The sequence below is a fragment of the Numida meleagris genome, chromosome 2, assembly GCF_002078875.1.
Source record: "Numida meleagris isolate 19003 breed g44 Domestic line chromosome 2, NumMel1.0, whole genome shotgun sequence".
NCBI classification, from domain to species: Eukaryota; Metazoa; Chordata; class Aves; order Galliformes; family Numididae; genus Numida; species Numida meleagris.
In genome coordinates this window covers 95,749,192-95,773,743 of record NC_034410.1, presented here as the reverse complement: position 1 = coordinate 95,773,743, position 24,552 = coordinate 95,749,192, and the positions used below count along the sequence as shown (strand labels likewise).

General features: G+C 39.6%; 1 protein-coding gene across 2 annotated transcripts; it reads right to left on the bottom strand.

Moving 5' to 3' along the window:
* Positions 1,489–24,539, bottom strand: AFG3L2 (AFG3 like matrix AAA peptidase subunit 2). 2 transcript variants are annotated; one of them, XM_021385579.1, is made up of 17 exons: positions 24,344–24,539; positions 20,092–20,191; positions 19,560–19,628; positions 18,549–18,664; positions 17,748–17,900; positions 15,180–15,254; positions 13,498–13,622; positions 11,614–11,887; positions 10,911–11,048; positions 7,535–7,688; positions 6,698–6,805; positions 6,434–6,559; positions 5,614–5,724; positions 4,952–5,067; positions 3,880–4,080; positions 2,746–2,940; positions 1,489–2,210 (listed from the first exon to the last, which is right to left on the bottom strand). In XM_021385579.1, the coding sequence occupies exons 1-17, from the start codon at positions 24,458–24,460 to the stop codon at positions 1,968–1,970; spliced, it is 2,421 nt and encodes an 806-aa protein (XP_021241254.1). In that variant the 5' UTR covers positions 24,461–24,539; the 3' UTR covers positions 1,489–1,967. The 2 variants fall into 2 exon arrangements, with proteins under 2 accessions (XP_021241254.1, XP_021241255.1); XM_021385580.1 differs by having other exon boundaries at positions 13,498–13,619.

Below are 24,552 nucleotides of genomic sequence, written 5' to 3'. Positions count from 1 at the left end.
AGACAAAACCACAACAATCCTGTTCTGAGATAGATAGCTTCAGTAAAGTCTCAGGGAGACAAAAACAGAGGACTGGAGCCAACCCAAGGTCTGCACCTGTTCTGTGCCAGCAGCTCTGCTTCGCATGGAAGTAAGAAGAGATGATTTGCAGCCAGGACTGCTGTAGTAATACAATTGCATGTGTCTGCATAACTTTTTGTTGCAAATTGTATAGAAGCTGCTGCAAATTTTAATGGAGGAGGAAGTCTCTCTTCCTCTTATTCTCCTAATGGAGCAGCAGTCTCATGATTTTGACTACACTTCAGTAAAAGCTCTGTAAATCTACCCTTCATTGGTCAAGTCACGTTTGAGACAAAGGGTTTACTGTTGCAGAAATCATTCATTCTGAATGTTTAACTCCAGTAATAAAGGAACTGAAGTTTAGTTTCTTTCAGGGTGCTTTCCTGTATAATATTCATTCTACAACAAGGAATTCAATAGGAGCACACAACTGTTGTTTAACAACTAAAAAGATCCTAAATTACTTTTTGCCCTTGGTCCCTCCTTACCTGGCTTGCAACAAAGGAGGACATCATTGATAGCATCGGCTTCACAGCTTTGGAAAAAAAAAAAAAAAGAAAAAAGAAAAAAAGATCATTTCCATAAACAATTTACTTCAAGTAACTCAGGCAGACAGTTTGTCTGACCTTTCATAGACCCTTTTTTCCTTACCATCCTGCTGCTTTCCAACACATCGCAACATGCAGCTGGAATCAATCACTAATTAGCCCCTTAACATGTCCTCTCAGTTATAAGCCTTAAAGAATTTGCAATCTAGCAAAGAAGTTCAGTTTCTTCTCCTTCCTCTTGAAAAGTTAAACAGAACCCAACCCCACACCCTCCCCAGCCCATGCTCCTTCCCTTTTTCTGCGATAAGGAGACTGTCAGTTATCTTTGGAACAGCTGGATTCTCCAACAAACAGACTGCTGGCATGCAGCAGGTAAACCAATGCCAATTACTACACTGAGGCCACTGTATTAAACTAAGCAGAGAAAATTGTTCCCTTTAGGTTAATCAAACCAGTATGAAACTCAAGACAATCTGGTTTAGTACGTTTGGAGTGGCTGCTGTTTTGCAACGTGAGAGCACAATTCTGCTACCCTAATTTACCAAAGATTTAAGCTCAAGAAGTTTTGTACTAGACTGAATTCTGTAACAAGAAATCGGCAAAAGGGAAAAGAAAAAAGAAACTTTGTTCAGAAAAGTACTGATTTTATTGACTCAAACTGTATTTACACAACACATTCGTATGTTCAATATCTTACAGAACTCCGTAAAAAACTTGACCATTAAAACTGCAGGAGCCAGTTTCAGACTGAACCATTTGAAGATATTTCAGTGGGCATCCAGTTTCACTGTCAATTTATGTGACTGTTCTCTGTAAACAAATCCTTTTAAAAAAATCAAAATGAAGGGAAAGGATGAGATGAAAAGGCCGCCATTTCTACACAGCTAGTACACTTTGCAAGACCAGACTTTTGGCCAAGCATTCAACAATGCATTTTTCTATGATTTTTTTTTGTAAACAAATCACATACAGGTATATTTTAGATGAATAATCAAAATACTTTATTTTTTTTTAATAAGCCTACATACATTTAAAAAAAAAAAAAAGAGACCACTGCCATGAAGTTTGTGAATGAATCCGAATTGTTTCAGTGTTCAAGAGGTTCAGTTCTGGCATCCCACTGCAGCTCAAATCCAATGTACGTTTCTTCAGCTGACAAATGAAAGATGATCTTCTACCAGTGAACTGATGATACCACATATTGGGAGTACAATATCTTTGCCTCTTCACAAGACATCACTCTTCCATCCATGTCGAATACAGTTTGGTTGAATAAATATTTGTTTGTTTCGGAAGTATAAACTAGGTGAGTTTATTTCTCTTCCAGAGTGCAAGTCAGCATCACCACACGCTTTGCAGTTAAAATGGCATCCCTCCTCTGATCTGCCTAGCAACCTGTTCATCTGTTGTCTCCTCTTTCTCTTTTTCACGTTTTTTGTTCCAGTCTTTAAGGCCTTCTGGCAGAGAAGTATCCTCATCTAAACTTCCCGTACCTTCAACAAATTCTTCATAGGTAGACTTCTCTGCAAATGGTCTTGGGCCAAGCAAGTCTACCATATCACTTTTATCAAGCACTTCCTTCTCCAGTAGTCGTAGGGCAACCTGGAATGGCAGTAAGTTATGTCACACAGGGCACCATCAGTTGTCTCTCTTCCTTGCAAGAGTTTAAGGCAGTCTGGGACAACATTAATTCAACACAGATTCATTTGATAAAAGAAACAGGTTGCTCAGAGTTTACTTGATACTTCATTTTCCTCTGTCAGCAGTGGAGGAAATTTATTTATTATTTACACTATGTAGCAAATTTTATTTTATTTTTTCCCAAATCCTACTTAAAAGACTTAGTAGATGCACTAGAGTGTTTTGCCAACACCTACTTTAGCAGGTGGACTGTTCCCCCCAACTCTGCAAATGAACATTTAACATTTTAGCAAAGAGATGTTAAAATATGCGTTAGAACCTTGGGGATTTCCAACACAAATATATTTTTATTTACTTATTTAAAATTTGTGTCACACTCTAAAGATTACATTGAGTAATTTTTGAGGCAATGTTCTCATACACTCATTTTTGACCTATTCAGTTCAATTTGGCTTCTGGCTTACCAGCTGGTGTCTGAGAACATTGTCATACTCACCTTCTCTACTTCTGCCTTCTTCTCAGTCAGAAGAGATAATGTCCTGTCATAAGCAATGTTAATTAGTGACCGAACTTCTTCATCTATCAATCTGGCAGTTGCCTCACTGTAGGGTTTCTCTAAGACCATGTCTCCTTGACGAGGGAGGTCGAAGGAAATCTGCCCGACTTTTTCATTCATACCAAACTGGACAATCTGAAAGTAAAGGGGAGATGGTGACATTTTAGGATATATTGATACAAATCTGGTAGACAGAATTGAAATTAGGAAGTCATTAACCTGCTGAAGAAAAGTTCGAACCTTTTTTCAAGGCCCTAGATCTTTCTGGAGACAATATGCTTAATATGAACATAAGTCTGTACTTTCTGACAATTTTCTATTTAAAATTGAACAAGAGACACTGAAGGCCAGATAAAAATTAGCATTGCTAAGGATTTCATTAAACATTTAACTTCCAGAACTGAGAAAATAAGAGACTTGAACCAGAGACCAGCAAATAGGTGTGGTTTGAAGTGGAGGGCAAGAGCAACGTGTTGTGAAGGGGAAGAGGAATGAGGACATCTAAAATGCCTCTCTTGCTCACCTTGTAAGCATCTCATTAAATGACAGCTGTCATATTGATGGGGGAACAGGAATAAGTATCTACACAGTACATAGCTACAGTTAGATGAGTCACTACATTTCTAAGATTTCAAATCACTTACCTATGCTAAGACAAGACAGTTGGTACCATATTAACTGACAGCAAATAGTGCTCAAGTACAAGGTTTTCTGGATTTAGCTACGCATGTAAATCCAAATTGGGTCTTCAAACTGAGCAATTTTAGAAGTAGCATCAGAGGATCAAATTTATGTGCTAAAATAATTTAAGTAGAGTTTCCTCATGTATTTGAATGCAACTGCAGCATGCATGTTCTGCAGGATGCAGAATAGTGATTAACTCACTGCGAGACTACAATAAAACACTTGAGTCATCAGCATCTCTATCCAACTGTAGCATCATGTTTAGTCACATAATCTTCTACTGAGATCGGCTTTTGACATACCCGATTAAATCATATCTTTAACAAACATTAGTGTTAAGTAGTACAAAAGGAAAACAGAAAGAAAAATAAGTATTACTTAAGCACATACTTGAGCATATGCACTCTGTGTCACCTTCTTCAAGTCATCTTGAGCACCGGTTGTAATTCTTCCAAAGAAGATTTGCTCAGATACACGTCCTCCCAAAGTCATGCACATTCTGTCAAGTAGTTGCTCTTTGGTATAAAGATACTGTTCTTTGGGTAAATACTGAGCATAACCCAGTCCTTTACCACGAGGGATAATAGATACCTACAATCAAAATTAACAGAATGCTGAATAGTGTTTAAAAAAAAAAAGTGTTCTTTGGTTCAACTTAATTTAATACCACAACCTATACCATACTCACCCTTCAAGTTTAATTCAGACATTATTTCCGCTTACTGTTTGGCCCTCATTGAGATTTATCCTTAAAAGCCCTGGCTAGTTCTAAACTGGGATAACAACTACTAGAATATCTGGAAAAGAAAGGTAAAACCACTGTAATACCTCTTCCAAAGACTGCATGGCATTTTTAAATGTGTTAACTAAAATTCACAATTCTTTCAGAGATACATATTGGGCTTTAAGTATTCCAGAACAGATACCACATTTCTGAATCAACAGAACTCTGAACAGACAGCTTCCATGTTTACTGATGTTCTTCCTTCGAGCAGTAAATTGTAGATGAAAAATTTTAAGCTTGAAAACTAGACATTAAAAACACAACATCACAGCAAGTTTAAGAAATTGCGCTGTTTTTCCTTATCTTCAACTTGCCAAGCTATGCATACTTAGATCAGCTTCTGGATGATCATTTTGGTAGCTGTATTCCTGAAGAGGCATGCGCCTGCGTAATCTGCTAAGATGAACCTAAACACTGCATCTGTACCAAAAGCCTCAGAGAAAAAGCAGCTTTCAAATCAGCCAGACTGGTGGGAACATCAAGTCCCTCTCACATTCCAAGGCCGTTCTTTCTACAAACCCCATAACACCCAAATCAGAAAATATTTAAGAAAGCTACACGAAGTGAAATAACCCAAAATTTAACATTTACATCGTCTTTTGTGAGAGTATGCATTTCAGTGTCCTCCAGCACTGAGGGGAAATAAAACAGCAACAGGAAAAAAAGTGCTTCCTTTACCTTTAAGAGTGGGTCAGCATGTTCCAAAAACCATCCTGCAACTGCATGCCCTGCCTCGTGATACGCTACTGTCTTTTTCTCCTCTGGTTGCAGAACTTGAGTTTTCTTTTCCAAACCTTTACAAAATAAATTCGATTAATACTTTCAGGCGCATCTTTCTCCATTGGAATGCCTTATTTCCATTTAGAAAGGCAGTCAGCAATACTTAGATGCCACATACATAATCTATCAAAGAAATTAAATATAGAACAGAACTAGCAACTTTTAGAAGTTTGTGCCTTTGCAGTTTTACAATTACAATTTACCTTCATTAGGTTTTCTAGTTTCAAAGCTTAAGTTCTTAAGAATATTCTTTTTTATATAAAACATTTGCTCTTTAAAAATCCAATCATTTTCTAGATTATTTAAGGCTAACAGCAGTTAAAAACATCACTAAATCCAAGCAGCTATTCCTCCTGTCATTTTGAAGAAATTAGAACGTGCCTTGAACAAATGTCTATTTCTGCTCCTTCTCCATTTCAGAAATCAGCAAAATAATCCAGCATCTTATTTTCTAAATCTTATGTTTGTTTAGGAGGAAAGAACACAGCCTTTAAGAACAGAAGATTGAAAATGCAGCCTTCATAAAAAGCGCTGATAAATGACTGATGCAATACACCTACCTCCAATAACTCTTTCAATTGCTTGCTCAAAATGCTTTTGGTTTATAGCATCTGAGAGATGCCGTGCAGCAATTAATGCAGCTTCATTACAAACATTAGCAATATCAGCACCTACAAGGCAGGGAAGGTATAAGTTACTTATAGCTTTCATCAATTTTTCTTTGTCGCATAAAAATAGTCTTACCTATGATTAGGTATATGGACTCCAAAATAATTCATTACACATACACGGTGTTTTTTAAAGACAGATTTAAATACACATACTATGATTACAAGCTTTAGGATTTTTCTCTTAGACAGACAGTTACTGAGTAGAGCTTACGAGCAGTGAGATGCTGGTTTGTACATTAGGGCATATCGCACCTTCTGTAAGCTCTGTCTGCAACAGACTGGACTGAAGAACAACTTTCCTACATATGGTTTGAGTATAGCTCAGACCTTGACATGAAAGGATTCCCTCTAGAGACACATTACTGGCTTCAAGACGTTCACTTCTTGTTAGCTTTACTTATGGTAACGCTACTGATAGTTTCAAAACAAGCAAAAAACCACACCACTGCAGTTGCCAGAGATGTTGGCAGTCAGATGTCAGAAAAACAGTTGTATTAAAGACCACAAAAAAGGAAGAATTCAATTATCAGTCAACACGGGTATTAGGTGGATTACGGTAGAAGCCAAGAGCATAATTTTCCACATTCATTTCTAATTCAACAAAAGGTCACAGTACATTTTTCAGGGAGAAGATTCTACATTCAGAAACTCAAATTCCCCCATAGAACGTTCATGCAAACTACTGTGAAACTTATTAAGAGTTACCTACCTGAAAAACCAGGTGTTAATGATGCGAGTTTTCTTGCTAGGTTATCTTTATCTAAGATGGTATCTAATTTCAGGGGTCTAAGGTGAACTTTGAAAATAGACGCTCTTCCCTTTATATCTGGGGGGCCTTTAAATTTAAAGAAATACACATTTTTACTTTTCACAAGTAAATCAGTGCGTATGAAGGAGTTACACATGTAAATAGCTAGTGATTTTGGTAGCGTTCTACATGAGTGGAACTATACAGTGATGCAAATAAACTTACCAATGTAGATCTGTCTGTCAAAGCGTCCTGGTCTCATTAGAGCAGGGTCTAAAATATCCGGCCTGTTAGTACCTGCCAGAATTACTACATTTGTGGTGGTATTAAAGCCTGTTGGAAAAAGTACAATAAACATCTGTGTAAAGGTAACTTCCAAGAAAAACAAACCAACAAACTGTTGACTCTATGGGGCCACAGCAGTCCTGACAGTTAACAAAAAATGATCTTAAATAGTTCCTTCTTCTAGAACACTGTCCAGCTTTTTACAACAAGCAAAAAGCAGCCTAGGGCTCTGCTTTCTTTAGTGCTATATCAAAGCCTACTTTATCTTCAAAATACAACAACAGATTAAGTTCCTAGTCAACTGCAGAACCAACCTGGTTAGCTGCGTGTATGTGCATATGCCTAGGTATATTTTTAGCAGACAGACTGCTATCATGCAATTTCTTTTTATTTTTTGCTTATTCAACTTTGACAAAGTTATCAGATGCAGAATGATTGTTCTTTTTCCTGAAAGAATTTTAGTAAACATCAGGCTGCAGCAAAATGAGTCACAATTACTCATTCCAGGAAGTAAGCACTGCTCATTTTAGGAAACACTTGCTTCCTAATACAAATGCAGTTCGTATTTAAAATGAACCCAGCGTTGGTTAACAGGTCTGAGAAGTGTACTAGTTCTTCCATTTGTGTTCCTCCCTCTACTGCCATCTGCACATTTACACCTTGCACCAAAAACTGTAAACATTAATGCAGTGATCAATGCAGTTGGTACTTAAGTCGCTACGGGCTTATGATTAGATCCTTGTCATTGTAATGCAATATTATAAATTAAATATTTACCATCCATTTCTACTAGAAGCTGATTGAGTGTGTTCTCTTGTTCACTTTGTCCTCCGAAGTTGCCTCTTCCTCTCTTCCTTCCTACTGCATCTATTTCGTCAATGAAGAGGATGCATGGGGCATTTTTACGAGCGAGAGCAAATAAGTCTCGAACCTTAATAGGAGAACAAAATACAAAACAGAGTTAGCCATTGTTCAACAATGGCGCTGGGGCTGTCGAGGCAGTGGAAAGCACACCAGTGACAATACTATTATCACTGACCACTGCAGTTCTGTAAGTTCTCAAAATCCCCCAGCCGGTTTCTAAAGCAAAGCTGTTACACCACAGCTGCCACTCCGAAGGAATCACTGATACGGAGGCCCCTTGGTTGAAAGTTCCTTTCTCAATCCATAAATAAGGAACATAAATAAAATAAATTAAAAGCCTGAAGAAATAATCATTTTCCCTGAACGATTATATCTTCCATATCAACGCTAAAAGCCTACAAAAATTCAAGGCAATCTCTCTTTCAGGCTCTTTTTTAATGCACAGTACGAGCAGAAATGAAACGTGAATAAGCATCCTCTAACACAGTAGTTCTTCATATCAAGGAAATAAAATCTTTCAAGTCTTCCTGCAGTTAGTTAGAACAGAGCGTTGTAGCTCCTACAGTGAGCTTAAGGCTTACTCTTAAGTGCTTACTATTGTACTCTAACAATATTCTGTTTATAAATATTGACTCTCAGTCATCCTGTCTCTCCGTTACATGGGCTAGGAAAAATGAATTCACCTCCAAGTATGTATCCTGTAATTAAATTAACTTCTAGAAGTCTGTAAAGATGGCTAAAACATGAGCAAATGTCTATGATCTGGAAGTCCTTTCCCCCCACCCCCCAAATAAGATATTGTCTACCAAATCCTCCTGTAGTAGTTACACCACAAATGGGCTACGAGATGCAACATTACAATATTCTTCTTGCAGAAAGATCAGAAGGACTTCATTAAAACCAGTTCAGGAAATTTATAGACCTGGGTGATATAACTGGAACAAACAGGAAATTATAAAATTACAGAAGGAGTGACAACTATACACAGCTCAGAGCTTTAATATTTTGTACATTACAGATGTGAGCAGAATAGATGTCTCTAAAAGACACACAGTGTGCAGAAGATGTGCAGTGATGCAAATTTTGGACAGTATGCCGTATCATGAAAACACATTCAGATTTGTCAACGGAGTTTGAAAAAAAAAAAAGTACAATCAATAAGAACAAGAAGATCCAAAACGAAATGACTATTTTTCAGAAGCAACAGAATGAAAAAACCACAAAGGATCTTAAGGCTCTTTTAATTCCAGTGTATCCTGGTTTACAACTGATGTAGCATCACTGAAACGGTCTTATTTACCAAATGAAACAAAAAGGCTCTCTCACGATGTACTGACAGTCACCAGAAATTACCAACGGTGTTGAAACACTCACAGCTGAAGCAACAACTGTTATGTCAACAGATGTCACTTAGTACTAAGAGGTGATAATTACACCTGGGTAAGTCAAGAGAAAAAGGTTAAGCTACTTTGCCTTTGGGCTTCTCAGGTATAAGCTAACAGTTAATGACAATACAGCTTGAGTACCATTGGTACTTCTGGATGCCTAATGCTTTCCGGGAGGATACAGATCTGTTTCTTTTGTTGCTGTTTCTCAGTGAAGTCCTTTCTAAAGGGTACGCTTTTTTCAGCTCCCACCCGTGCTACTGACACGATCGCTATCTTCATACCTTTCAAGCGTAGTCACCACGTATGTTTTTTACCACTATACTATCATTTCCTACGTATATTTCCCTGCCTTGTCTATACCCTTTCCACATCATGGCAGTTCCATTTGACAATTTCCTTATATATTTTCAGTTTCACTCTGCATCCTCATTGGAGCCTCTCTTCCCAAACCAGATCCCACATTCAGATTTCTAAATGTCTCCTGTTCTCTCAGCTGCAAGCTCTATGCCAACTAGCGTGCCTCCCACCCTCTTCCCTTTTCTCTTTACAGAAGATCCAGAATTGCCTGCCTCCAATCATCTTCTCCCATCTGTATTACTGGAAGAAGTCCTTCAGAAGATCATCAGAAGAGACTTAAGCTAACAGGAGGCATATGCTCAAACAGCTGTTACAAACTAAGGGACAAATTTGGGAAAAGCTTAACCACTAGCCTCAAATAAGTCCGGCCATGTGAAAACTGCAGTTTTTCAAGGCTTTAAGGTTCTTAATCAAAATAAACTTCCCTGTGAATTTTCATACGACATAAACCCGCATATATCTGGTAATGCCCATTTCCTGTAAAATTTCAAATCAAGATCTTAAAGCACTTCCACGCTAGCAGAATTAGTTTTTAAACACAAGTGAAGAACAAGGTACATTTCCTTACATCTGTTCTCAGAAATTGTAGCAAACAAATTTCAACTCCAATTCTCCAGAACAGTGTCAGCCTGAAAATATACTTTCAGAGGCTTATGACAAGATGGTTAAGAGTTTGGTGAAGGTATGAGCTGTTGGGAATCGGGCATAATTTTGGACATTTTAAGGAGTCCTATTTTCTGATGTTACCAGCCTTACAAAACATTGCCAGCAACTTGTTTCTAGAACATATTTAATGAGCAGATGTAAGCGTCCTCCTTTCCTAGGCCAGAAAAGACTGAAAGACTTCAAACTGAATGTCTGAAATATAGTAGTAAAAAAAAAAAAAACAAAAAACAAAGAAAATTGGAAGTGCTGGAACAGAGCTAACACTTTCCACTTAAAATAGCTCATTAAAAATGTATTAAGGCAAAACACCAAAAATGTAAGATGATATATTTGGTTATTTAAATCACCTGATCTCCAGAATTTAAAGTATTAGCTCCATGATCCTTGGACTCCTATTTCAACCAGAAGCTCATATGTGTGTCCCAGACAACTATATTTAAGAGTTTGACACTACAAAGAAAACAAAGGTCTTCAGAGAAATACGAATGATTTAGAGCAGGAAGAGACACCCCCATAGCAGTGGTCAAATGAGCTACGTATTTCTGACCCAGCTAGTGTGACTACTTTGGAGCAGAACTTGAAGAGAACTCTATTCTGATTTTATTATAGATTTTTTTCCAAATCTCTGCAAAGAAGTAGACCCTTAGAGCCCAGACAGTACTGAACTACATTTCTTCCTTTTACGAAAGGTACCTCTACACTTCCTGCGTTTAGGCAAGCATCTCGTATCACTTACAGGGTAATCTGCATAGATTAAATAACTTACAGATAAAAACAGTTCTTGATTAAAACCTGAAGCTATCATCAAACTGCTCACCAAACGTGACAAAGACCCTTCAACAACCAACACAGATTAAACAGCAAGGGCAAAAACTTACTCGAGCTGGACCCACACCAACAAACATCTCCAAGAACTCAGAGCCATTGACTGTGATAAATGGGACGTTAGCTTCCCCAGCGGTAGCTTTAGCTAGAAGTGTTTTTCCAGTACCTGGAGGACCTGTCAGAATTGCCCCCTGCAAGAGAAACACATTTTCCTTAAGAAAACAATGTAACTCTACGGAATACCTCACTTAAAGATCTTCTACATGCTAAAACAATTATTCCACTGTTTCTTCATCTACTACAGTAAAAATGGAGCAAGAAAACAGTCAGAAATTTCATCCGTCATTTAAACCAGCACAAAGAAAAAAATAGTCACAGCACTGTCATGTTGTCTTAGAATGATGGGAACAGTGATTTCTTCATCTAACACTCAAAAAAAAGTGGCCCATTGCCAGCTGGGCTGCCACTACAGCACAGTCAAAAAGTGACAGGCAATTCTAAAACCATTACACACAACCACGGTAGACATGTATCCTGTGTATAATTTCTGACTTGCACAAACGGATGAAATATTCTATTAAAAAAATCTGGCACTATAGTTGTTCTGTTGGCATTTAATTTCTATTATTTTTTTTTCCCAATTGTGAGAAGAAAAGTCAGAAAGCACTGCCTACATAAACATTCACAGTCCAATTCAAATTCCTGAGGACTAACAAAAGAATCAAGTCATCATCTCTTAAGTAATCACTTCATTACCTTTGGAATTTTTGCTCCCAGATCCTCATATTGCTTGGGATTTTTCAGAAAGTTAACAAACTCCATTATCTCTAATTTGGCCTCCTCACAGCCAGCTACATCTTTGAATTTAACATCGATCTCATCCTTCAGGACTTTGGCTGTGGTTTCACCCACACTGAAAAGTCCACCCATTCCACGCCCTCCTCGACCTAAGCCTGCGGGACCTCTTCTTAACGTGTACAGTAAAGAACCAATAATAAGGATTGTAGGCAGCAAACTCAGGAGAAATGATCTGTGGAGAAAAACAAAAAGCAGAAAGCCAAACATATTACAAAAATCCATTACTGAGCACAGCATGTACAAGACACTGGTTTCACGATAAGCAAACCTGAACAAATCCAGAACTAATACTCCAGCTTGCACAGATATTGTAAATGCTAGTCTATAACATGTTCACATTGGGAAATAAAATACATTGGAGAAGAAAAAAAGATTCTGAATTACAGAAGTCAAATCAACCAAAAAAACTGTTTCTAAGTGTAATTAAGAGTTGGAATTAATTTTTCATTGCCCACCCTCCTTCTCCTACAACTACTGGAAAATGTAAACTGAAAGTCTTAGAGGATCTTACCTTCCTACTCTTGATGCTTAACAAGAGGCAGTTTTGTATTATTTTTTTAAACCAACATCATCAAGTCATAACAATAAGTTCACAGAAGAAAACAGTATTACCTAGTAAACAGAAGCAGCTCATTTTCCGTGCCCTTTACATTCACAGGACTTGTATGCAAATGGTTATTTCTATCAAAGTGAGCTGTATTAGGTAATGTATCATCAGTATATGCTACACCTTCAAGCAGAAAATTCTCAAAAATCATACTCACTCATGTTGCCCTAGGTCTTTGTCAATTTCTACATTTCCTTCTGTCAGTGTTTGTTTCTCTGCCCCAAGGCTACGGTCTTGTTCCGATTACTCAGTTGCCCCCCATCCCACACGGTCTGCCCTCCAGCTTTCTAGCACAGCTCTGTAAGGGCTGAAAATCCTAATTCTAAACAGTTCTCATTATCACTGTATTTCACATTTTTTTTCTCTGTTAACAGCTCACAAGACGTTCTGTCAACTCTCAGCAATAATAAAATGCTAAAGAGATAGCAGTGCTACCACAACGTCTCACACAAGATTTTCAAGCTCTTGCAGTAGCCCAGACTTTTGGGATGAAAAGGGAAAGCTGGAAATTCACTACACTATGGAATTAAGCAGCTTCTGAATCTGTGATCATACACTGCTGCTCAGCTACAGAATACCAATAAAGAATACAAATCTTAAAGTATCGGAACCATTACTCCCTAATGAGGTAGCAACAATGCCGTACATCAGACGTGTTATTTTTCTTAAACAACTTGGTGATTAAAAGCACGATGCATCTTCCAGCTCCTGCTAAGAGGCACAATAATGTAATTCCTTTCATCACCAGTACCTTGTCTTTTTACAAGGCCTCTGTCAAATTTACAGGCAGATGTCTCAAGATGGCAACAAGATGTCTCTTGTTACTCAGTCAATAGACTGTAGTTCTGTGCCATATTTGTTCTCTCAAAAATCTCTGACTGCCATCTCTGGAGCATTATTGCTGTGTATTACTGACTCTTGCTCTAGTCCATGCCACTTGAAGGGCTTTAATGAAGGAAGGGTTAACTGTGAACAGAAATATGTACATACTAAGATTTTTACAAAGATAATGTACTGAACAGGTCCCCTTACAGTTAAATTTCAGAAATAAACCAAAGATGACTATAGCTCTGATAATACTGCCACCCAGTGTAGCTCTACTGTACAGCTCTACTGTAGAGACAACTTCTTATCAAGATACTTTAAAAACAAAAACAACAAAACGTTTTTCTTACCCATCACTCTCTGTTGAGTAGACTACAGGCAACCTGTTCTCCACTTCTATACCCAGGTCTTGCTGCACAGTTTCAAGATTTCGTTCGAAAGTGTCCACACTACCGATATTAAACCAGACATACTGCTAAAAAAAGAGCAGAGATCACCACAAAGTGCCCTATCTCACCTCAGCCTCATTTTAAGCCGAATTCTAGCACATACACAAGTAAATCTCAGAACATAATTAGACCAAAACATTATTTTAAGTTGCCTTATAAAGTATGTAACCAATGGAAGACGCATCTAACTTGGACATCGTATTTGTCACTGCTTCTGCAGAAACCATACATCCAAGTTTTTGTGCATCATAAGCTAACTGAAATCCTGGTCTTTCCTCCATGAACAAATGGAGGGAGAAATATTTAGAAGAAAACAGATAAACATATATTTAGAAGGGAATTACAAACTCAAAATAAAACACAGCACTGAACCAGCAAGCACAGTCGTCATACAACCTACTATTTCACCATAAGATCTCAGCCTCCCTGGTTAAGAAAAGTAATGCTCTGTATTTGGAATCCGTATCAGCTTTAAAATTAGTTGTCTTCACAGAGACAGTATGAAGTTATTAGATACCTGAAAAATAATTCCAGATTCTACTTTTAAACACAGTTGAGACTGAGTCTGTTTCATGAGAATCTCCCCTTTTGCACCATGAGCTGCCTGACTTGCCCCCACTTACTCTTAACATTGGAGGAACAAAAGTAACCCTAAGTATTAACTGATTGAGAAACTAAGGCAATGGATGGTATGTGGGCTAAAGAGTAGGTGAATAAATAAGTTGTGCTGAAACCCACAGATGAAGTAATTGCTGCAGATTTCACTCTACCCTGGAGGGACCTGCAGACCTTGCTTCAGAAAGTCAATTAAAAAAAAACAAACAAGACCCTAAACAAACAACCTATCACCAAAGAAGGTAATGACATAAAGCTTCTCTAAGCTATGAAACAGTAAAAAATCATGACAATAAGAGTCATTCACCGGCATATTGAAGAGGTCTGAAGTTGGCAGAGATTATGCCCAGAACAAAAGTTTCCATGTTTATATATATGAGCTTGATGCTTGTTTTTTTGAATGGGTCTCTGCCTCCAATACTTTTTTTCTGCCTCCTATACTTTGGAGAACTTTTATCTTCATCAGCCTGTTTCTCATCATGTTACTCAGAAAAGTAACTCACTGAAAAAGTGCTTTTCTCGAGAATAAGAGCTAGTAGCTTAGCTTTAAAGACTGTAGTATCAAACAGAAAAAGTTAAAAGTTTGCTTGCTTACAACAAACTATCCAAAAGCAGTCTGAGACAGAAAAGATCCAAATGTATGTTTAAGGCTGGTATACTCTTGAGCAGAGAGAAAACAGTAATTACAAATAAAGAGTCCTCAACAATTTCTCACTCCTTCTGTCTATATATTTGTATTAAGAGCATGGTGCTGGAAAGGAACTACTTGGCATACTTTTAAGATATTTGGGGCAAAACATAACACAGTAAAGTGACAAACACATTGTAGGATAATGTACCAGTAAGGCAAAAACCATATTTTAGATTAAAAGACAATTAATGTTCCTAAGTTCTCTGCATCAGACTTTATCAAAAAAGACTGCCTCGTTCTTTCTAAGGTCTCATGTATATGTATTAGGAACGTTTACCCATTCATGAGGAGACTTTCCTGACACAAAGATCACTCGAACAAAGCGCTTGTTCACCACTTCCAGTCTGTCCACCTGGGGAAGGGAAGCACAAAACCTGTTACTGTTAAAGTGTACAGACTCTGCCTACACCTCCATCACAGCTAGCAGAGCTGCATATGCCAGATATGAACCTGTTCTTCTGTTTTTCCGTAAGAAAAAGAAAATCACATTGTAGATCAGGATAGTTCCACAAGCTACGGTTCGTGTTACACAAATTATTGAGTTTTTACTTAAGATAAGCTCAAAAGTTTCTAAATAAACTGTGTTGTTTCAGATGTATATAGCAAGTTTTACACTCTTGCATGCTTTTGCTTGGTAGCTTACAGCTCTATTTTAAAAAAAATTCCATCTAGACTTAATCCTGATCACAGCCTGAAATAGTAAAAGCTCCTCTCCACTCCAAACTTACAAACTAGGAATGCTGTTCACTAAGAAGATCTTTTCAATCAACTTCCAGTGACAATTCAATTGAATTTCATTAACTCCAATGTAAGGAAGCAAGTATGTAACTGGTAAATAAGGAATATTGGCACAGTAGAAATCAGACGGAAACGATGACCTCACACCCTTTTTTAAGGACAAAAAAAAAACCATCAAAGAACAAATCCATACACCTTGTCTCAAATTAGAGGTACAGTAAGGCAGTTAAACATCACGTAACTATTTCAGTGTTCAAACAAAAAGTGATAGGCCACACAACGCCAAACTCCTTCAGGAGCTTCCAACCTTAACAGAATGAGGGAAAACTTAACTCTGCTTTTACAGTTGTTTCTCCTAACATAAAAGGCTTCCTGTACGACCACATTAAACACAGGAACATCCATAAGTTAACAAAAGAATTTCTTTAAGGTAACAAATCAGAAACTAAAATCAAGAATGAAGTTGCAGGTTCGCAGATAAAAAATGTCAAGCTTTTTATTTCGGGATGGAAAAAACGTCAAATTATTAGCTTCTTATATTTGACAGTGTCTTGAAAGGTTATAACTGATATGAAAAACCAAAGAAGTTTAGTTCATTTCTTCTGCCTCTTTCCATCCAATAACCGGTAGTCAGCATTTTTTAAAGTTTTAAAACAATAGTTCTACAAGATGGGCCTGAGCTGCACACAGGCTAGCAAGACTTTCCTGAACTCGCTACATGTGAACATTTATGGTAAAACTCATGCAAAATACAAGCTAAGAAGCCACTCAAGATCTGATCTGACTCCAGGAAGCAAGGTCACCTGAACATCTTTGTTAGGGAAAGTGAGTAACCTCAGCACTGCTGATGTTTTCTCCCCACTAACTGGTCACCACAATGGCAACCAACAGCTTTTGATGACTACATTTTCAGCTTACTGGAATATCCAGACTTACAGAGGCCCAAGGGACTTCATTTTATGCAACAAGGTACTTTCATAATGCTTTTCTGCAACCAAGGTTCAGACTTCATAAACTGTTACTGATAAACTTTTCTTTTTTTTTTTTAATGAGCTAGTGTCTTAGCTGCTTTACAGGCATCACCAGCATGGCTCCATTCTACAAGATGTACACACAGTTGCCAACAAAGAACAGAACTTCCAGATGCAGTCTGGGCAGAAGGGTAGAAGCATAAAGAGCGGCTCTGCATTGAGCATTAAGACAAAGAAAGGTAGGACACAACCTGTTTAGCAGTTTATGATAGCAATAAAAGTGCAGGAGGCATGCTGTTAACACAAAACCCCAGGTCTGGAACGCAGAGGAGGAAGCAAGCCCGTGTTTTCCTAACTTGCAGGAGAAGCTACAAATATGGAAGAGAGCCCAGCACTTGTGGCTCCTGAGGTGGAACAGGCCTGTATAAAACACTCAAAATCCTGCACTTCAGGGCATCACCAACCTATTACTCCAAGCGTAGAAAGATGTCAAGTTACAGAGAGATTGGGCACTGATGACAGAATTGATTGCTCCAGAAGTAGCTCTACGTAAGAAGGAAAGAAGAAATACAAGGAGAAAGCAAGTAAAGGGGACTATTTTATAATAGGGTTAAGCTAATTCACTGCTCCTGGAAGGGATTCTTTCATTTCCCACCCTCACCCTTCTGTTAGCGTCAGGGCTACTCAGATTCCTGGTGATCTACTGATATAAGGAATGAAAAAGCACAACTCCTCCCACCCCCAGCGGGGCTAATGGAAGCGTTTCGGGATAGGAATAAGTTTCTCCTGAGGGCACCTGCCACATCTGCTTAAACCATTAAAGCAACTGTAAATTCATTCTGAGACACTGAAGCTACACTGCTGCTGAACTAGGAGAAACATTAACGGATCAACCAAGAAGCTCTACTCCGGGTTGTCCACTCCCTCTGCTTTCTTGAACTGACACAAGCCTTCATACAACCACTCAGAACACCAGACAAGGAACTGATGAAGATGAAAGCTAATCCCTTTCTCTCTCAAAAGTTACTCTTGCGCTATTTCTCACTGCGCAGCTACAAAAATACAAACATAAGCAGGGAGGCAGACATGAGCACCTTCAGCACACTGATTTGTCATTTTGATTCCCTACTACTCACCACTCCTTTAGAAAGGTAGTTATTGACAAAGTCTTTCCAGGTGATTTCTCTCCCAGGAACCCTGAAGAAGAAGTAATATACAACCATCGTCCAGAAAAATGAACTTCCCACTACGTACATACGAAACTCCCTGACATCCCAAGGAATGTCACCCTACGGGGAAAAAGAAACAAATTTTAGAATATACAATACAGTAAGCAAATAACAGATTCCAGTATCTATTTGAGTTACCTTCCCTCCATTCAAGGTTACCATAGAGAAAGTGAAATATAATTTTATTTTGTCACATTAACATGTTTCAGTTACACACCTCAAGTAAAATCAGAACTATATTCTTATACCGTCAGATGCTATAATCTTCATGCTATAGCTAACGATAGTAAGCACAAGTTACAAAATTAAGCTTATGCTTGTATTCCAAAGTCAGAATGGCTAACAGTAAACTTGTTTAGCTTGTTTAACAAGCACTGACATTTTCAGACAAAGTACGAAACTCTTAAAAGCCCGAGGCTCCACTACAGAAATACAGAGTATGAGCAACCATATTCATATACCTTAACATTCCATTAAGGTTCCTGAACCAGTTAAAGAGTTGGATGCCTCTGAAGGTACATACAAGCAAGTATTTATGAAAGGCACTGAGTGGGGGTGCCACCTAGAGCCGGTTACTACAAAATACAAGGCACAGGAGGCCAAAGAAGAACTTAGGCAATCAGAAAAATGTCCCTAGAAAGCAAAAAAGCACACCAGGTTACTTCAAGACAGTTACTATGAAAAGGAAAGATATTTTGAAGTCAAGACCTTTTGCAATCTGGTCCACCAGTTAGCGTCTTCTTTCTTGCCACCTTTTTTCCCACCACTGCCACCTCCTCCACTACCAGTCCCACCTGGCTGTCGGGCACCAGCTTGCTTTGCTTCTAAGGAAAAACAAAACAGCAAAAAATGTTTATTTATATTTTACAGCAATCTCACTCTAGTTTTATTTTAGTTTTAATTTTAAAGAAGTCTGCAAAATGAAGTAGTTTACAATGCTTCAATAACTAGAGCACATGGAACTACACTTTTCCATAGAAAAAGATCCACTAATTGGCAGAGACATCCCTATCATGCCACAAATCCATGAAGAAGCACATTATGGAGACTGTGTGAAACATTTTTCTACAACACTAATCCAAGACATGCGAGATTATTCTTGGCTTAAAACAAAAACCAAAATCAACACGCAAAGAAACGCCCACAAACTCCAAGCAACACCACCTCCCAGAATTCACCTCCCCCACTCATAATACACTCCTCCTCAAGTTCAGAGTTTACTGATACCACAGGTTGGAGTCCTGTTAAACACTCCAGAAACAAGCGCGGCACAGCACCAGACTGCCACCACCAACTCCTCTTTCTATGTGCTTGGTTCTAGCTGAAGAGTTGGTTCTGGATTCCCACCCAGAATGACAATTCTGGTTATTCCATTCAACAAAAACTGCTCTAGCTTGGTCAAAGAAAAGCTGAGAGCTAAACGCACAAAATATCTGAATGCATGACTCTATCAGCTAATGGGAGACAGGAAAACAAGAATTTAAGGACAAGCACTTCAACAAAGAATGAGAGAAAACGAGCATTATTCCAGAAGAGACACATTACATGAAAGCTAAACAGCATTTTAAAAAAGTCAATTTATACTTTCAAATTAATCTGGTAGATAAATATATTCTCTGAAAAATAAACAAAAAAGCCCAAACCCAACGTTAAGCTAAAATCTAACATAATGAATACACATCCTAAAAAAAGGAACTGAAATCAAGTGGCTATTTGTACCTTTTGTTTCTCCAGCTGAACCTTTAGCTCCATTAGATTTCTTTCCATTGGGAAAATATTTTTCAAATCCTAGCAAGAGTTAAAAAGCAAATAATTGTTTTTTAGTTTACAATTCTAACATTACATTCCAGTAGTAGAAAGCTGAATGTACACATCGTAAAAAAGAAGTATGCAATACATGAACTGCAAAAATTGTCTTGTTCTTGTCCTTCTGCTGAAGAGCTCTACCAGGTTCCCATAAGTAAATCTGCTCCTGTTGATATAGGAAAACTCAGGTGCATTTAATAGCTTAAAGTTGTCCTTTAAACCAGAGACAGACAAGCTTAGTTCAACAGAAAATGGTGTTGCACAGTGCTGAGCAAACTGCAGTCAGCTCTGTTTATGGCTAAAAATGCTATAAATCGCCGCTCCACCTCAAGCTTAATGGCTGGTTAATAAAAGAGCTTACTGCCTCGTACACAATAAACCTAAGTGGCACATGAGTGCCATCCTCAGCAGCCCGCTTCGCTCCAGAGATCAAAGCTGTAATCACCTTTGGGAGGCTGTGAGAAGAGCCTTCTGCAAGCAGCAATGACACTTGCCAAGACCGTCCTTCTATCAGTCGTAACACCAGTGGAAACATTTTCACGAAGCTGAAAGATGAAAAATAAACTTAAGCAGCAAGAAAGAACGATGTACACAATGCTGAAGCACTTTTGTGAAAGAGCGGCAGCCTCTTCCAAGTAGTTATGAACACAGCCTCTGAATATAAAAGACTCCCTTGAAACCAAAAGGAACGCATCAGACAATACTTATGTCCAGCTAAGAAACCAATCTGGAGAGGAACAGTGCTCCAAAGAGTAGACCCAAACCCCTGCGTAGGTACAGATCCACTTCAAACTACTGCAGCTTAAGCCAAGAAGATTGTTTACTGATATTTGTCACTTAAGTGTAATGAAGGAAATATAAGCACTTTAAAAGAAAGCTAGATATTGTAACCAAATACTTTAAAATGGTGTAAAGTGCATCACAGAGTTCAAGCTCCAAGGACATATTGTAGATTAAAAAAAAAAAAATCCAAGCTTTCCCCACCCACTTCCAAAAAAGAAGTTCATATCAAGACTTCCCCGCAGACCAAATGCCACTAAGTTTTCCAATAAAAATTATTCCTGCTTCCATTTGCTTTTGTCCCAAAGGAGTGCTCAGACTCCTGTTATTTTTGATCAGAAATTATTTATGTGAGAATTAGTAGAAAAAAAAAAATCGGAGGAAGTTCCTGAAAACTTAACTCATGGTATTCAGACGAGACAGCAAGCATCCATCTAGCCTGAAAAACCTGGGGCTACATCTACAAAGGAAACCTCAAAGTTAGTATCCCCATAACAACTGTTATATTCAAATTTTCACAGTTTTAAACAAAACCTATGCATTAAGACAAACACGTAGAATACTAGATTCCTCACTCAAATGACTCTAGGAACACCAGCATATTGTAAATTCTCATTCTCCAGAAGTCTTCTGCCTGGGAGCTTATTAACTGAGGAAACAGCCCAGACTTATTGTGAGCAGTCATCTAGTTCCACCTGCTGGAACCAAGAGGAATGCCAAAACGTCTCTGTTGCTTGCTTTTGCGATAGACTGTGGCAAGAAGAATTCTTTGGCTGTTAGATGCAGCCACCACAGGTCCTTGAAAAAGGTCTGATTCTGGAAATTCAGAAGGATATTTTTCACGTAATGCATATACAGCATGGGTAACCTGGAGAACAGCTTATCTAGAGGGGAGCTTCCAGGGCCAATACGCTATCACCTCCCCCAGGAGCAAGAGCACGTGCACTCCTGGAAGAGGCTCTGGGACAACAGAGATGAATCTGTAAGGGCAAAAGAAAAAAAAACAGAGCTTGTCACTGATCATCCTATCTTTACTTCAAAAGCCAACAGGTAGTGAATGCAGCAACAGATGAAACTGAAAGCCATGTCCAAAATACTGGCTTCTGTTCTATGTCACTGGTCTCCTATAATAACAAAAAATTAAGATTTATTTATTCCACAAGCTCAGATTGTTTTGACTGGGGTGAACATTTCTGGATACTCCTGTCTCATGAGAAATAAAAGGTAACTGCTTGTTTCAAACAGAAGTCTGAGTGAGCCAGATCAGGCCAGCATAGGCTTATTACAGCCTTAATTCATAGCTTTATCAGATTTCAAGTTAGAGAGGCATGGAAAGAGAAGTAGATGACAGAGCTTTGGGGACAGACCTGATGAATACAGCTGGTTTGTTGCTGGACATTCTTGACAGATCCTAAGATCTATGAGTAATAACTTGACAGGCAACTATACATTTATTATGCAGAAGCAAGTGTTTTGAAATTGTTTTTGTGAGAAAAGGTAAGAGCCAACCTTACGGCACATTCAGCACGTCACCTGACTGACTCTGGGCAGCACGCTTTTATACTACCTACTGACTCATCAAAATCTATTCCCTGCAAAACACTGTTTCCTTTCGCCATCACATTCCAGAAACACAGAAGTTGGTAGAACCACACTACAACGGTATTGTACTTGGGGTTATTTTTTGACAAGGTAAATCACCAAGATGAAAGCTGATCGTATCAATCCTGATACAGGAGCTGTCCTTGAGCTGGCTGCCCATGGAAATGCCACATCAACCTCAGCCTATGGAAGCACACCCACTGCCCAAGGACAGGGAAGGCAAACAGCACACATTTTGACAGGATGCTTTAGTAGCACAGGGGCTGTTTTGGGCTACGTACTAGGAAACTGCCCAGCTTCTCCCAGAGACAAAAGAACTGTCACAGCAGAGACAGAGAGAGCATGGACATGCTCCATATTACTTTTTTTTCCAGGTAAATGTGACATCTTTCTAAAAATCAAGACTATTCTAAATAGAAATTCAAGACAAGCAAGTTTGAAGCATACAGAAATCGGTTTTACAATTAAGATGCCTCAGAAGTGAGGTGAAAACGTTACTGCTCCTGAGTATAACAAACACAGGATCTGCAGCACCAAAGAAGGGCCTCCTCCACAATTCCAACCTTAAATAAAACAGGTCATTTTAAAGAAAGCAGAACTACTGGCTTCACAGAAACTTTGTGACCATAACCGATCTTTGTTGGCTTTACATCAAGGATACACAAACTAAGAACAGAAAATCCACGCTTTCAGGTATGTAAATAAAGGAACAAAAATGCTGTAATTCAGGAAAATTACAAGTTTAAAGCTTTATCCATACACAAGTTCCAGCTCGAGGTTCTGAAAGAAAGAAAATGAAACGCAGCCGAAAGATATCTCCATTATCTAACCATAACGGAAATACTACATAACACCATTCTGAAGAAGGGAAAGGAAGCTGGCTAAAAAAAAAAAAATTAAATCTAATTTCAGGTAAGTTACTTAATGTGTTTTGCCAAAATACTTCTTTTTATATTCTTGTTTTGCTACCTATAGAAATACATGGATGCTAGAATGAACATGAAGTTCTCTCCACAGTTCCTTTCATAGAATCATAGCAACATTAAAGTTGGAAAAGACAACTAAGATAATTTAGTCCACACACTGACGCATCCCCACCATGCCCACTAACCATGTCCCTTAGTGCCACATCCACGTGGTTACTGAACTTTTCTAGGGACAGTGACTCCACCACCTGCCTGGGCAGCCTGTGCCAGTGCCTCACCACTCCGAGAACAAATTTTTCCTAGTATCCAACTTGAATCTCTTCTGGAGCAACCTGAGGCCACTCCTTCTTGTCCTACTGCTAGTTATGTGGGAGAAGAGGCCAATCCCCACCTCACCACAACCTCCCTTCAGGTGCTGCAGAGAGCCATGAGGTCTCCCGTGAGTCTCTTCTTCAGACGGAACAATCCCAGCTCCCTCAGCTGCTCCCCATCAGACTAGTGGTCCAGACCCCTCACAGCTTCACTGCCCTTCTCTGGACACACTCCAGGGCCTTGGTGTCTTTCTCATAGCGAGGCGCACAAAAGTGAACACTGCACTCGAGATGCGGCCTCACCACAGCTGAGTACAGAGGGCTGATCACTTCCCTGCTCCTGCTGGCTGCACTACCTCTGATACACTATTTCTTTGCTCCATTCCAAACAAGAATCCATTACGTTGACAGAAATGAGAAGCAGTTTTCTGACAAACCAGCAGCGTTGCTGTTTTTTTTTTTTTTTTTAATTCTCTTAAGGACGACCAAACAAACACAACTCCAACGTTAAAACTAGAAACTTACTAACTGTTAGGACAAGTCACTAACATCCCTGTGTGTGTTCCTCTCAGAGTTACCCACCGCCGCAGGGATGGCCCAACAGGCAAGGAGCAGCAGCAGCTCTCCTACCTCATCACAGGAAGATCCAGCACCTTGCATAAGCTATCGCTGACAGATGCAGGAAAGGAACAACCACCTTTTCCCGAGCACTAGCGCAGGCCTGTAGCTAGCTCCTCCGTGATGTCGGGGCCGAGAAGGGTAACGCCCACCCTACAACCGAGCCACCGTACGAAGAGCTGACGCCCAGCCAGCACCACTGAGGACTCACCGCCCGCCTCAAGGTTCCTAACCCGCACCCCGGTGTCCGCTCACCAGCCTGACCACGCACCCGCTGCTGAAGCCTCCCCAAGCCGCTCCCTGCCGGGGCCCGGCCACTGCTTCCGGCTCCACTCTCACGCCCATTCCCCGGCCCCACAACACTCCAAGGGCCGGCACCGGGCAAGCAAGGGCCGCCCCCCGCGCCCACCGACAGGCCCGCACGCACACAGAGTCGCCTTGCCCGCGGCCCACCGCTCACCTGCGCCAGGCAGGGCCGCAGCGGCAACAGGCCCCTCCCGCAGAGCAGCTGCTGCAGCAGCACCCCGGGCAGCCGCCGCCCGCCGCCCAGCGCCAGCAGCAGGTAGCGCTGCGCCATGGCCCCAACGGCCGTCCCGTGTCAGCCGCCGCCGCTCCGCCGTCACGCCGCCGCCCCGCCCCCGCGCGCTACGTCCGCCTCCCTGCGTCATT